Source organism: Ictidomys tridecemlineatus, chromosome 11, assembly GCF_052094955.1.
Source record: "Ictidomys tridecemlineatus isolate mIctTri1 chromosome 11, mIctTri1.hap1, whole genome shotgun sequence".
Classification (NCBI taxonomy): Eukaryota; Metazoa; Chordata; class Mammalia; order Rodentia; family Sciuridae; genus Ictidomys; species Ictidomys tridecemlineatus.
In genome coordinates this window covers 25,180,755-25,195,933 of record NC_135487.1, presented here as the reverse complement: position 1 = coordinate 25,195,933, position 15,179 = coordinate 25,180,755, and the positions used below count along the sequence as shown (strand labels likewise).

The 15,179-nt window shown below is 44.7% G+C and overlaps 1 protein-coding gene and 1 long non-coding RNA gene across 8 annotated transcripts in view; one reads left to right on the top strand and one right to left on the bottom strand.

The window, feature by feature from the left end:
* The window catches only part of LOC101975448 (protein argonaute-1), a 37,046-nt gene extending 23,154 nt beyond the window's left edge, over window positions 1–13,892 (bottom strand). For 2 of the 7 annotated variants that reach the window (XM_078025914.1, XM_021735521.3), the window contains exons 1-5: window positions 5,217–5,352; window positions 4,695–4,913; window positions 4,332–4,466; window positions 4,107–4,194; window positions 3,305–3,452 (exon numbers count right to left, since the gene is read on the bottom strand). In XM_078025914.1, the coding sequence (XP_077882040.1) occupies window positions 3,305–3,452; window positions 4,107–4,194; window positions 4,332–4,466; window positions 4,695–4,890 (567 nt within the window). In that variant the 5' untranslated portion in view covers window positions 4,891–4,913; window positions 5,217–5,352. Of the gene's footprint in view, window positions 1–3,304; window positions 3,453–4,106; window positions 4,195–4,331; window positions 4,467–4,694; window positions 4,914–5,216; window positions 5,399–5,826; window positions 5,948–8,175; window positions 8,360–13,601 lie in introns of those variants that run through there. The other 5 variants (XM_078025913.1, XM_078025911.1, XM_078025912.1 and 2 more) reach the window with 5 other exon arrangements.
* Window positions 13,856–14,576, top strand: LOC120890717 (uncharacterized). Its single transcript, XR_005735100.2, has 2 exons — window positions 13,856–14,031; window positions 14,338–14,576. It is a non-coding gene; the product is annotated as an uncharacterized LOC120890717 (long non-coding RNA).
* The last annotated feature ends 603 nt before the right edge of the window (window positions 14,577–15,179 follow it).

Below are 15,179 nucleotides of genomic sequence, written 5' to 3'. Positions count from 1 at the left end.
CCATCAACTGAAGGAGAAACAAAATGTGACATGTGACACATATCCACGCAATGAAACAACACAGATAAACCTTGAAAATAACAAGCTGAATCTTGAAACAATTATACTAAATAAAAGAAATCATTCACAAAAGACCACATATTGTACGATTCTACTTAAGTGATATGTTCAGAGAAGGCATATCCAGGGACAGAAAATAGAGTAGTGGTTACCAGTGGCTGTTGGGAAAAAAAAAAGAATAGTGCATGACTGCTAATGAGTGTGCACTTTCTTCTGGGGGTAAAGAAAATAGCTGGAATTAGTAAAATGTTGCATAACTCTGTGAATACACTGAAACCACCCAATTGTACATTTTAAGAAGATGCATTTTATGGTATGTTAATCATATCTTGATGAAGCTATTCTTAAAAAAAAAAAAAAATCCCCCTTGGCCTACAATATCTTATATGATTTGACTTGCACCTCTCTCCAGCATCATCTCCTATTACATCATATAACACATTCCTACCACTAGCGCCTTCTATCTGGCCCTCAAAAGAGAACCAAACTCCACCTTACTTTAGAGCCTTTGAACTTGCTAGTTCTCTTGCCTTGAAAGCCCACCCTCAGGCTGTTACAAGGTTGGTAAGCATAATTTTGGACTTAGTTCAATAGTTCCTAAAAAAGGCTTTCCCTGACAACAACAACTAAAGTAGTTTCCTAACCCCTCACACCCTTACTTCTATGCCCTTAACTTGCTTTATTATCCTTTTTCCACTCCTTGGTGCTGGGGATTGAATCCAAGGGTGCTTTACAAACAGTCCTTTACGTTTTATTTTATTTAGAAACAGGTTCTAAGATGCTGAGGCTGGCTTCAAACACATTTTTGTTTTTGTTTTTTTTCTGGATGATGCCAGATGTAAGATTTTTTAAAAAATTTTTTTAGTTGCTGATGGACCTTCATTTAATTTATTATTTATTTATCTGCAGTACTGAGAATTGAATCCAGTGCCTCACACATGCTAGGCAAGCATTCTACCACTGAGTAACAACCCTAGTCCACCAGATGTAAGATTTTTTTTTTTTTTTTAAATTGTGGGTGCTGAGGATCAAACCCAGGACCTCATGCATGGTAGGTAAACACTCTACCACTGAATCACATCCCCATCCATGGTCTCAAACTTGTGATCCCACTGCCTTGGCGTCCCTAGTCTCTGGGAGTACATGCATGCATCACTGAGCCCACCTAACTTGTTTTATTATTTTTATACCACTTACTACCATCTGAAACTATCTTATTTGTTTATCAACTTATTATTCTTCCCCTTTCAGAATGTAAGTTCCATGACAGCAGGGACATTGTCTATCTTGTTAATCTCTATATTCATAGGATATAAATGAGTACACAATACATAGTAAGAACTCAATAAATTACTTGTTATACAACAACAATTAAAAAACCAAGATATAAATCATTAAAATTATTCACCTTGAAAACTATAGTTTAAACAGAAATAATGTTAATTTGCTAGTAAATTTCAGCTTACAGTACATTATCACCCAGTATCAATTTAGCTGAAACTATCCCTAAAGATCTCTATTTATTCTTCAAAGAACATAATGCTTTCAACCTACTTTCTGTGCATCACCAGCTATTAACCAAGTCAGAATTATGGGCTTTGGCTTCTCTTTCCCCTTCAGTCTCATTTCCAGGGTTTAGTTCCAGAATCTTAGAAACTCACAAAAGCTTGAGCTTTGATCTGAGCTATCTGACTCCAGCTACTAGGATGAAAAATAGCCTAGGGGGGTTGGGTTTGTGACTCAATGATAGAGTGCTTGCCTAGCATTGATGAGGCACTGGGTTCAATCCTCAGAACCACATAAAAATGAAATAAAGGGCCAGGCATGGTGGTACATGCCTATAATCCCATCGGCTTGGGAGGCTGAGGTATGAGGATCGAGAGTTCAAACCCAGCCTCAGCAAAAGCAAGGCACTAAGCAACTCAGTGAGACCCTGTCTCTAAATAAAATACAAAATAGGGCTGGGATGTGGCTCAGTGGTCAAGTGCCCCTGAGTTCAATCTCCAGTACCAAAAAAAAAAAAAAAAAGAAAGAAAAAAAAAAAGAAATAAAGATACTATGTCCACCTACAACTAAAAAATAAATGAAAACCAAAAATAGTCTAGGGTACTGCTTCCCAACTTTAATATAATTATAAATCCCCTCTGGATGTTAAAAGGCAGATTCTGACTCAGTACTATGGAAAGAGATTCTTTATTTTAAATAAACTTTCAAGTGATGCCTATCCTGTTGGTGTACTGACCTTACTTTCTGAGTAATATTGGACTAAACAATGAAGCCAACTGCAGAAGTTTTCCAGTAGACATTCTGTCTAGCACATACTAAACCAAATACAGCCCAGGGATTCTGCACTGTATTCTGTAACTTAAATAGCATTACTATTTTTTCTTTAATTGCAGGATTTCAATCATCTACCAAAGTATAAAAGTATGACAAATCTTAGGGCTCACGGTTTTTCAAAATAAACACATTAACCACCAGGGAAACAGAATTTAGTACTATTCATTTCCATTTTATTTAGAATAATGCACATTTGTAGAATAAGGTACACTAGGTCAAGAAGGATCTCTCCGGAGAACAGGAAAAAAGAAATTAAGATAACAGGAGCTGGGGTTATACCTCAGTGACAGAGTGCTTGCCCAGCACTTGTGAGGCACCGAGTTCAATCCTCAGTACCACACAAAAATAATTTAATAAAATAAAGGTATTGTGTTCATCTACAACTTAAAAAAATGAAAGATAACATGAGTATCTGAAAATCTGTTTGAATGCTGATTACTCTTTTTTTTTTTTTGAATGTGCTTTACCACTAAGCTACATCTCCATCTCCAGCCTTTTTTAACTTTTAAGATAGGGTCTCACTAAATTACTTATGAACTCACTAAGTTGCTCAAGCTGACCTTGAACTTGTGATACTCCTGCCTTAGCCTCCTGAGCCACTGGGATTACAGGCATGTCCCACTGTGCCCAACTGAACTAATTACTTATTAAACAGTAAATATATGTTGTCCTTCTGCCTAGCCTCTTAAAAGAACACAAGGGTAGAACCAGGGATAAGAAAAGAATTCAGCAGGTAAGACAAAGGCCTCTATTTCACAGACCTACCTCATGCCTTCTTCATCTTGTCAATTTTCTAAACTTGAAAATGAGGATGAGAGATTATGAATGAATCAACAGATCTCTGATAATCAGTGTTCTGGTATAATGCCTGTTTCCCAGCCCAGCCATTATTTGGCAGCCTTACCTCTAGGGGCAGATAGGTATGCTTTTGTTCTTGGCCAACTTGCAGGCAAGGTAGGTGGGGATACTTGAGCTGAAGGTTGTATTTCTGCTTGAAATATTGTGCCACTGTGCACTCTACAGTCTGTCCACTTTCCAGCTGCAAGGGAAACCTGTTTGAAGGAAGGAAAGGAGGTATCATAACCCAGCATTCAATCCCACTTCTGTAGACCCACAACCATGAAAAGTTTCAGAAATTGCTTCATCCTACCCAACTTCTTTGAGCACTGCCACTCTTGGGAAAACAGGCAATGCTGGGCTCCGTGGCAAAAGCCAAATATTTGAAGGTTATGATTCACCCCAGTCAGGAGCATATCTGATCGTTACATATTTCTAACATTGAACATAAAGCCTGACACCGAGTAGATAGAGTCCAGCATAGCTTTCAGTCAAGAAAGGAGCTGGAATAAAGTATAGTTTTCCCAAGGATAAGCCCAGGAGCCTGGACTGCTTTCTTCAAGAAGAAGAATAAATTGAGAGAGATTCTAATATTTATAGAACAATAACTAGAATTAATGGAATATGCCTGCTCTATAGTAAAGGCCCAAGAAAGAAAGAAGATCAAGAAGGTAAAATTACTGTAGAGATAATCAATGGATCTGGGAAGGTTGGAGGAGGGATGCCAAATTCCCACAGCTTATCTTCAAAAACAGGGCCAGTCTAAGGCTCATTCTCAGGGTCAGTGGGAGAAGGGGACTTAGGGGAGTGTTTGAAATCTCAACCCTCTTCCACCAGTTGAGTATGACTTAGCAACCCTGCCAACTTACGTCTGATGGCTAGCAGGGCGGCGGGTAACATTACACACACGGTATTTCCTCTTCATCTGTCCACAATGGGTCACTTCCACCTTCAGGCCTGAGATACACACACTACTTGTCAGAGTTGGAATAGGTTGCTCATGTGCCCAGGCTTGGCCTCTCCCAAGGGAATTTCCTCTTAAGGCTAAAGAAAAAGGTGCACTGTTTTCCTTCCCCACCTGGCTGAGTCCTCACCCTTAATTTCCTTGGTAAAGCGAACACGCTGAGAGTCCGTGAGGGGCTTGGGCTGCTCGTCTATGTTCCTGATGTCCAACACCTCACACATGAACTCAATCACTGGCTGTGCCTTGTAGAAGGCAGTGGCTGAGACTGTGGGGACAGGGTAGAGATAGCTCAGCTCAGGTTCTGTCTTCTAGACTAAGTGCAAGCATTGTAATGAATACCCTCTTCCTTATAGGGTACTGGGATAGGGGACAAAGGGGTGCCAGGGCTATAGGATTTAGACTAGGAGTGTGGTTGCAGAGCTGGGAGGGATGAGGCTGGGAGTATGATGACTGGACTTGGGGTGCCCCTGGCTCCATAGCTCTCCCCACTCACCATCAATGTTGAGCATCATCTTCCACATGGCAGGGCGCACAGACTGGTGAAAGCCGAACCAGACCTCGCGCCCACCCCCCAGCGGGTGGTAGTAGCCCTCAGGCGGTGAGAAGAAGGAGCGGCCCACAGGGGTGTACCTGGCAGGGACAGGCAGAGAACTGGTCCCTCGGGCACAGGCCCCCACCCTGTGAGGCATCCTGGGCACGGAGGAGCCCTGGCCTGGAAGGCAGGACACCAGGGCTTTAATGCCAGCTCTGATCCTTTACTAGTTGTATGACTGACCTTGTGAAAGTCTCTACCTTTTCTCTGCCCTGCAGGGACAGATGGGGTGAGACCCAAAGACATCTAAGGACAGGGTTGGGATTTAAACCACCTAAATGTATACACACACTTGCTGGTACATGGTAGGATTTCAACTTTTTTTCATTGAACACTCTGGGACCTTAATATGTGCTCACTCCCCTCCTCCCTCCAGAGCAGTTCTACCAACACTATAGCCCAGATATCAACTACACCCAGTACCTCATGGATGCCAGGTGCCTCATGGCCACATCCAAGGCTTGCACCGACTCCAGGGGAACAGGGATCTGGCCACTGACCAGGGCCTCATGCAGCATGCGCCAGCTCACAATGGCTAGCCACTTGATGGAGACCTTAAAAATTCGATCCTTCCCTTCCCCAGGGATTGTCACCTCAAAGTCGACCTTTAGGAGGGTGAGAGAAAGGAGTGAAGGACTGACATCACTTTCCCACAGACCAGCATTCCTTATCTTGTCCCAATACCCCCAAGATCTGCCAAGAATTTGCTCTTTAAGTCAACAGGGGCTCACAATAAAGACCCCAGAGTAAATCCAGCTCCTCAGTTTCCAGCTACCTTGGTTCGGTGCTTCTGTCCCTCTCAACCCAGTAGGAAGTCCTTCAGGTCTGTTTTAATTCTAATTTCAGTCTGTTTAGGGGGCAGACATATAGTAGGCCAAATAAACGTAAGCACCTACCCATCCCTCAACCTAAAACACATTTTCTCAGCACAAAAGACTAAAAGGATCTCTGGACTTCCAGATTCCAAATGGGCTTACATGAGCTGTTCCACTCCAGACCCCTGACATAGGCCTAGCCTGACTCCCAACCTTACCCGTTCGTTGCCAATGGGCAGTGCTGTGACAGTGTAAATATTCTTCTTTCCATCATACACGGGCTTGCGATCACCAAAGATCTGAGGCTTGAAATGCTGGACCATGTATTCCACCACTTCCCTGTGGGGGATAGGAGTAGCCTGTGGAAGCTGAGAGACTACCACTTCAAGCTTTTGGAAGTTATTCAAAGTCAGGCAATGTCCCATCAATTGTATTTACTCCTAACATCTTGTCTATGGAAATGCTTCTTCAACTTCAATATTCCTATCCATTACCTGGAGGTTTATTAAAATGCATTCTGATTTAATAGGTCTAGAGTGCAGCCTGAAATTCTGCATTTCTAACATATTCCAAGGTGATCCTGTTTCTCGAGGGCCTGAAAAAGTGGATATGAATGCCTTCTGAGAAGAGGAAATTTGAGGGGAAAGGACTTGATCCCAGGGTCTATCCAGAATCCAAGTGTTCCAATCTCCAATCCCAGTCTGATAAGGGAAAAAGAGATCTGAACTGGAATAGGAATAAACTGTAGAACCTCACCTCTCTCTCTCTGATGCACTTAGTCCCATTATGCTGTTTTCTCTCCACTATCATCTCTTCCTTGATTTCCCTTCTTGACCTCTACTACTTAAATCTCATAGTGTCTATCATTCTTTCAAAATCCCAGCCCATCCAACCACCTGATCTCTCTACTTTCTAAATCAAAGCTTGCTTACTATTGTATAAAACACACTCAGAATGGTACCTTAGGAATAACTATAAACACATGGTTTCAATCCCAATTAGGCTCAGGGCTGCACAGGAATCTTCTTCATGTGCCTGATTATTTCCATCCCTCATAGACTGTGTCAACCCTTCTCCACTATCATCTCACTCTAGAACCCACTCCTGCCTCCCATCAGAAAGCAGCTCTAGTATCTCTGAAAAGAGCAGACAAGGCTACTCTTGAGTTCCCAGACATACACACAAACATATTTCTACATGCAAGCATCTTTTTCCCTCTCTTCCTCGCACATTTGAAATGCTTCTTCCATTTAAACATATGAAAACCTGTTCAACCTCATTCATTAATGAGATATAATTTTAAATTAGACCAAGATGTAATTATCTACTTATCAGAATGCCAAAAACAAAAACAAGCGAATGTACAAGACTGGTGCGGGTGTGGGGAACAGGCACATTGATACAACTTATCTTTAAAAGCTGATGCTATCTCAATAATTTAAAATGTGTTATGCCAGCAAATCTATTCCTAGGAAACTATTCTACAGATACACTCACATTTAAGTGCAAACATGTATCTACATATAATAATATTCAACAGTTTCACTTATGTAGCAGAAGTTTAGACAACCTAAAAGTTCCTCAATAGATTAAATAAGTTAAATACAGTTGTTCAAGGAAATACCTATAGAACAATGTAAAGAATACAGCAGATTTGCATGTATTAATTCATACTATTTTCTAAAATAGATGGTTTAGTGGAAAAATAAAAGATGAAGAACAAGGTATTTAAGACACTGTATTTTCTTCATTTTTAAAAAATATTATGTATGCATATATGCTTGCATATGCATAAAAAAATATCTGGAAACATACTCAAGAAAGGTAAAAATCAAGGCCTACGGGAACCAGAGTAATAAGGAGACATTTTTTTATTATTACTTGTTTTGTAGTTCTTGAATTTTTTTTATATTGTTCACATCATTTTCAAATAGTAATAAATTAATTTTAGAAAAAAATTTTACTTTTTCTATCGAAGGCTAATCCCCCAAATATATATCCTGCAATATCCTCCTACCTCAGCAAGAATATCCCACCCACATTCCTCCTGCCTGAGTTTTACCTTTTAACTTCTCGTTCTTTACCAACTCCTTCACCTCAATCTATAAACTACCCCATGCCTCATTCTTAAAAGCTCCTCATTCATTCATTTCAACAAATAATGAAATGTGCTAGGCAATCACTTGGCCCCTATGGTTTCCTCTAGCCAATACAGTCCCTCCTCATTTCACTGCCAAGCTATCTGGAAAAAGCCATTTGTTCTCATTATTCCTACCATATTACCTTCCACTTATTCCTTTACTCACTGTAGCTACTGGATTAACTAGCCCAACTACTTCACTGAAACTGCATTGGTGAATGTTACCAATTATCTCCTGATAAACAAATCCAACAGTATTTTTCAGCATTTACCTTACCTGGCATCCCTCCCTCAAAATGTCTTCTTGGATTTGGTGGTGCCATCCTCAATTAAATTTTTCTTTTACCTTTTTGGTCCTCTTTCAAGGTTCTGAGACTCAAGAAAGCAAAGACTCATGGACTTGGTGGCAAAGATGTACATCGCTTACCGATTAACTCTGCGAGGACACTTATCCGGCTTGATGTCCACCTCGTAGTGGTAGACGTCGATCTTAGGAATGTCCACCTCAAAGTAATTGGCCAAGAGCTTGATTGGTTTCCCCACAGTGCCAATGCCAGGCCGTCGAGGTGCCTGGAATACCTGCTGCAGGGGGGGCAGGTAGGCGCCCGCAGCTATAAGACAAAAAGGCCAGTGAGGACTGAGTTTGGCAATTTCCTAATGATTCTGATCAGAGAAGACACAAGGCCTCCCAGAACAGGAACAGAAGAATATACGGGAAGCCTCTTTCCTGCTTCCTAACCTAGGTTAGGAAGTTCAATCATTCCTAGGTTGTCTTTTTTTTTTTTTTTGTCCCCCCACCCTTTTCATTTTTTAGGTTTTTTTTTTAATATTTATCTTTTACTTTTCGACAGACACAACATCTTTGTTTGTATGTGGTGCTGAGGATCGAACCTGGGTCACACACATGCCAGGCGAGTGTGCTACCGATTGAGCCACATCCCCAGCCCCATTTTTTAGTTTTTAAACCTCTTTCAGATAGAGAAATAAATACCTTAAATACATCAAGACAATGCTTACAAAGTTCCCAATGCATGTTAAGTGAAGGGGCTAACTCTGGCTCTCAGTAACAAAACCCTTCCTTCCTACTACTAGATTAAGACACTCATCTCTACCAGATATCTAGCAGATCAAGAATGTCCTATTCTCTGCCACCTGGATGCACTCATCACACCATCCTGAACACAGATGACACTTTTCCCCCTCACTCAGGCTCTAGCTAAGTTTCCCAGACTGGCCTCAAACTTGTGATCCTCCTGCCTCAGCCTCCCAAGAAGCTAAGATAACAAGTGTGTGTCACTAGGCTTGGCTACATTATCTTGATGTTCTTCTGCAATGTAGGCAGGAGAAAGACCCAAAGAAGGCCAGATTGAGGGGGAAAGGACAATGTTTGAGAAAAAAGTAAGGCAACAAAATGGCCAGAATTGGGAAAAAAAGAGAAAAGGCTAAATGGATTTTGGTTGATGATTAAGCAGAGGAGAGAAGATAAAATAAGGGCTGAAGAAAATGCCAGAACTGGAGGATGCAACAGAAAAAGGCTTGAATTTGCCAGGGAAAGGAGGGAAAGATGGAGTTGGGGGATAGAGCAGGATAGGTTAGAGTTGGCAGCTAGGGAAGGAGGAAACAAGGTTACAGTTTAGGAAACAATGAAGAAAAAAACTAAATAAAAAAGAACTAAGGGATTGGGGTTGTGGCTCAGCGACAGACTACTGGCCTAGTACATGCAGGGAACTGGGTTCGATCCTCAGCACCACATAAAATAAGTAAAATAAAGGTATGTGTCCAGCTTCAGCTAAAAAACTTAAAAAAAAAAAAAACAACAACTAAGGTGCTGGGAAGGAAAGACAGCAATTACAATGCCATGGAGGAGACACTGGCTCTTGGGAAAGAGAACATAAGATTCCCGGTGCCCCACAAATCCTTCCAAACAGAGGGTCCAGTCAGCAGAAGGGATCAATTTCAAGACAGAGGGGGCCCTTGGGAAAGGGCTAGTGCAGGGCCAGCCTGATTGCTACCCTCCGTCTTATTTTCTAGCATAGGGGGAAAGGGAGAAAAAAGGGAAACTGCCTAAGATAAGCCTTTGTCCCCAGTTACTATTGTTCTTGCCAGTATAAGACCAGCCCAGGTGGGAGGAGAGAGGGATAAACAGGCTCAGAACTTCCCATTATCAGAGCTCTGCTTTCACAGTCAGACAGACTGGGGGGATGGGGTGTATCTTCAGCTAGGAGGTCAGGAAAAGGTCAGAATCATTTGTGGGAGGGGTATACTTCCCAGAGCTAAGCTGTTGGACTCCCTCTAACCACCTGTCAAGCCCACCCCACTCTGCAGATAGGTAATTCGAGGCCCAGCCTGGAGGGAAAAGGCCTTCAGAACTCAGCTACATAGGGAACTATACACACCTGGCCACCTACCCTGGAAAGAGCTGGACAGAAATTTTACACAGGCCTACAAAGACACATAATCCTGTCATACACATTCAAACACAACCTAGACCTTGACAGTTTACCTTTATACACATATCCCTCACCACTCTCAACAGTTCTTCAAAGGCAGGGTCTGTAGCTAGCTGCCTTGGCCGAATCTCTAGTGCTGGTGTGTGCACATGTACACACAGAGATGTTCAGTATTCAGATGTGAAATGAATGCATAAACATATTCATAGACACATCACAAAAATCACACAAGCACACAAATACATAAATACCTGCAAATGCTCAAAAACAATCATAAACGCTGAACAGGACAAATGAGCACCCTTGTGGGTGAAAATTATAAGAGACATCTTTCCCCTTCCCCAAGTTCTTAGATTCTATTTACCTCCTTAGACTCCTAGGCCTAAAGTTAGGGGCTTTGGGAGAAAGACATTGCCCTAGAGCTAGGTGCTGGGTAGAAATGACAGTGAATGGGGCAGACACTCGCCTCAAAGTCTTCTCTTTCCTAGAAACAAGACAGACAACACACCAGACTTTGCCTTTAGAGCACCCTTCTCTCAAAGGAAGGTTTGGGGAAAATAGGGGAGCCCACACGTCCACTTCAAACCCAAACTAGGTAAGGTAGAAAGAAACAAGAACCTCTCTCCCATTCTATCCCCCTGAAAGCCTCACAACTGTACAAAGTCCCCCTCTACCCAACCCTGCCCCCAGCTTTTAGTCTAAGAAAGGGAGACACTTCCCTTCAGACTCAGACAGGGACAGACGGCCACTTTGTGATGCAGATGAGGGCCCCAGCACAGAGGACAAAGCTCGGCCAAGAGAGAAAGGGGCGGGGTCCACCCCCCCCCACACACACACACACCCCAGACAAAAGCAAGAAGGGAGGGGTCCTGCAAGGACACTCCCCCTCCCCCTATCCTTATCCAGCCCAGAGAAGGAAAAGTAACAGAGCTGAAAGCTCTGGCTCAGGATTCCTTCCTTGCAGTTCAGAGGCCTACATACCTCCCAGGAGCCAGATTGCCTATTTAAAAGACATGAACTCAAAGCTATGTTAGGTGGTAGATAAGTAAAGACTAAGAGGCAAATCTCTCCAGAAAGGATTTCCCCACAAATTAAATACCCACATGAGTATACACAAGTAATTAAATATGCACATATGAGCTTAACCATATGTTCACACTTGAACATGATTCAATTCGATTAATAAACATGTATTCTGTGTCAGGGACTATACACTAAGCAACTGCTGATTCTAAAAGTAAATCTGATACTACCTCTACCCTCAGGGAGTTCCCAGTCTAGAGCTTATGCTTCGGACACACCCTTGCATAGAAGGCACACCTAGATATAAGTAAGAATGCCTTAGTTTTGGGTATTTTTGTCCTCAGACTTTCTGGAGACACCACTCCAAATGCTGTTCTTTCAAGAGAATAAGTCTAGGCCTAAAAGGGAGGCAGTTATGGGGTTCCCCCATCAACAGCTTTCAGACTGAATTTTCCAAGGCTGACTCCAGACACCAGGTTCTAGCCCCTCCCCCAGGTTTTTTCCTTTAACAGATAAAAAAAAGTAAAAATTTTCATCACTCTAGAGTCCATTAGAAATTCATCAGGACAAAATCATTAGCATTCTGGAACAAGTGCCAGCTCTCAGCAATCCATCTGGACCTCAGGGACCTATTCACCTTATTCTAGTCCACAGGTTGTTAGAAATACTCTCCAGCCTAGTAAACTGAGAGGGTTTGGGGGATGGAGAGAGGGAGGAAGCAGTTTGCACTGAGGTCAGCTGCTCTCTGAATCCACCTTAGGACCTACAGGGCTTTTTATTTGGAGGAAACTAGTCATGAAGTACTTATAGATCACTCAATGAATGACTTAAGAGAGTTCAAGAAAGGGATGGGGTGAGGGCATTGTTAGGTCTAGTCTGAAAAAGATTTTTCCAACAGAAATCCTACATCCATTCTCAAAAAGATTTTTCCAAACAGAAATCCTACATCCATTCTCAAATCAAAAGGAAAGGTAGTGGTGAGAGATGTCCTAAAGGATTCCTTGATTCAGATCGCTTCTTGAATCACAAGGTAAAAGAGACCTAGGACATGAGAGATTCAAGCAATCCACAGCCCACCCCAAAGGACTTCTCTTCTGGGGGAAAAACCTTGACTCAGTTTCTCCTCTGTTCTTAGCTGGAAAGAGAAAAATAAAGCTATTACTTGGGAATCACCAGGGCAATGCTATAAGCTCTCCCCTTCCCAACGATTCATTTGTATCACACTAGCTTGGCAACCTTGGTTCTAATGACATGCCCCTGACAACTTCTGGGGAGTAGAGATGAAAAAGGAAAGATATCTATCCAAAGACAGGAGCCATGAAAATGTTATGGCATAAAAAGTGATTAACTAACTTCAGGAAACAATTAAATGGAAAAGGTCATTATCCTTGGTTTAAAAACTCCCATCTCTGTAGAATTGGACCAGAAACCTGCAAACTAGGTAGACCTGGTCCCTCAGTAACCAACACCTTTTCTGAAGCCTACTTTCAGAGAGATCCTGCCCCCAAAACATGGCTTCAGTCCCAGTCTTAATCCTTATGTGGCAGAAAAAGGCATTTTGGCAGTTTCCTTCAAACAAGTCTTGGCAAATTGTGACCGGAGGGGCTTCAGAGCCAAATATAAGAACCCCCATGATAGAGGAGGGGACAATTTCCACTTGCACTCTGCTTTGTACAACCTGAGAGAATGCACCCCATCAGCGAGCTGCGTTTTCTAAGCCAAACAGGGCGGGGGAGGGGTTGGGGTATTCAGGCAGCCACGCCCCCACCACGTCGGGCAGCCCCTTCCAGCTGCCACCTCCGCGCATGCTCCAGCGCCACCTCTCAGTCTCCCCAGCCTCCTGGGGGGGAAATCCCAGGGCTGGATCCCCACCCACCGCCCCCTGACCCTCGCCCCCGCGTCAGGCCGGGCTGAGGCGGAGCTCACAGCCCAGCTCTGGCGCCTTCTCCCAAGAGACATTAGCTTAGCCCAGCCCAACCAGGCAGAGCCCCCGCCCCCGGCATGAGGGAGCTCCAGGCCCATCTGTGTCGCCCCCCTCCTCTCCAGGACACCTGGAGCCCGCCCCCTGCCACCTGCCGGGCCTCTCCATAGGCCTCCTGGGTTCTCCAGGAGTCCTTCCATACGTTCAGGCCCTTCTCCCAGATTACTTCCCACGCCCAGGACTGCATACAGCCTCCTTGGACAAACAGCCCCATCTCAAGGCTCTTCACATGGTTCTCCCCCGGAACTGCACATAGCCCCCTTCAAACTGGGCCCTCCATCCCATGAGAGACCCTCTTTTCACTCAGGAGCCCTCCCCTCAGTCAGGAACCATGCTCTTCACGCAGGAACCCTCAGGTCTTTGGGGCACGCACCGTTCCCCCCTCCCAGGGGCCCTTACCTGCTCCCGAGGGTCCCGCTTCCATCCCATATACCCGTGCGGAGGTCAGGCGGCCCGGAGACTGTGGACTCCAACGTGAGGGGCCTACGTATCCCGCGCTCTCGCTGCTCGGGCTCCCGGGCCGGGCTCGGCTCCCCCCCCAAGCCCGGCCGCTCGCGCCGCCGCCCCCGCAGCCTCCGTTGCCGCCGCCGCCGCGGAGCCTGCAGCAGCTCCCCCTGCGAGCGCCCGGCCAGCTGCCAGTGCGCAGGCGCGACCGCCAGGCCCAGGGGGCGGACGGGAACGAGTCAAGCGGGGCGCTCCGACGGCAACAAAGGCCAACGGAGAGGGGCGGGGGCACCGGGACCGGAGGCAGCGGCCCCTGGCGGTCACCCGTCGCCGTGCAGCCCGGCGGGAGGGCTTGGGTAGAGGCGCCCGGGAACCGCGCCGCAGCGTAAGTGGGGCGGGGCGTGGCGACACCCCCTACAGCAGCCTCAGGCCCTGTCTTTTCCCCACGCAAGTCCCTCCGAACCTGCACACAGCCCGCCACCCTTCGCGCAGAGCCGCGCGCATACTACTGGAACCCAATCTCATTCCCAGACCCTCTCACACTCCAGCACCCCATCACCCAGGGGCCCTGCCTCCCACCTCTCCTCCCAATCACCCTCATCCTTCAAGCCTTGGCTGCAAAGAGTCTGCCTCCGCGAAGTCTTTCTCCGTCCCTAGTCACTGAACTCACTGACGCCGCCCTCTCTTCCAGGCCGTGTGCAGGGCGCTTAGACCACAGATAGGTGAAAGACCCTGCCTACCCTGGAAGATGTCACAGTCTCAACCGAGGCGCGGCTACAGAGCTCTATCTGCCGACCCGGGAAGCACCTGCCTCCACTTTCTTATCTACAGCTCATTCCCTGTCAGTTTGCTTTTGCTCTCACAATGTCACTTAAATGATTTTTTTGTGTATCAAAATCCAAAGAATAATTTTCAGTTATTTATCCCAAACCTGTAACACTATGCCTCTTTTTTTTTTAAAGACTTCTACTGGCTTCAGCATTTCCTGAAGTCCTTTTCAGTTTTCTTCAAAGGCCCCTCTTGCTTTGCTCCAATTAAGCATGTGTTCACTGTGGTTCCAAACCTAGGTGTCTTGTTATTCCATTCTCCGTTCTCCCCTTGACTGTCTCATTCATTCTTACGGCCAACTATCCTTACAAATCTATTTCCAGCCACGTCTCAGATTCATACTTCCAAGTGTCTGCTGGACAGCTCCACCTGGATATTCTACTAAAATCAGATTTAAGGAGTCCAAACCAAACCCTTTAAAATCTTTCCCCACAAACATGTACTTGTCCTGTGCTTCCTGTCTCAATGAATGGAATCTTTGCACCAGAAGTGACAATTTCTGTCTTGCTCCTTTCCCCTATTAAGCTGTTCATGATATCTTGACATCTTTAACCTCATGAACTACTTTCACGTGATTCCCCTGCCATTCTGATGGTTCCTTGTGCTGGTGCAGACCCTTATCACATCTTGCTAGAAATATCACACCTACTTCCTTGCTAATCTCACAGTGTCTGGGAGCATCCACCACCACCACCACCACCCCAA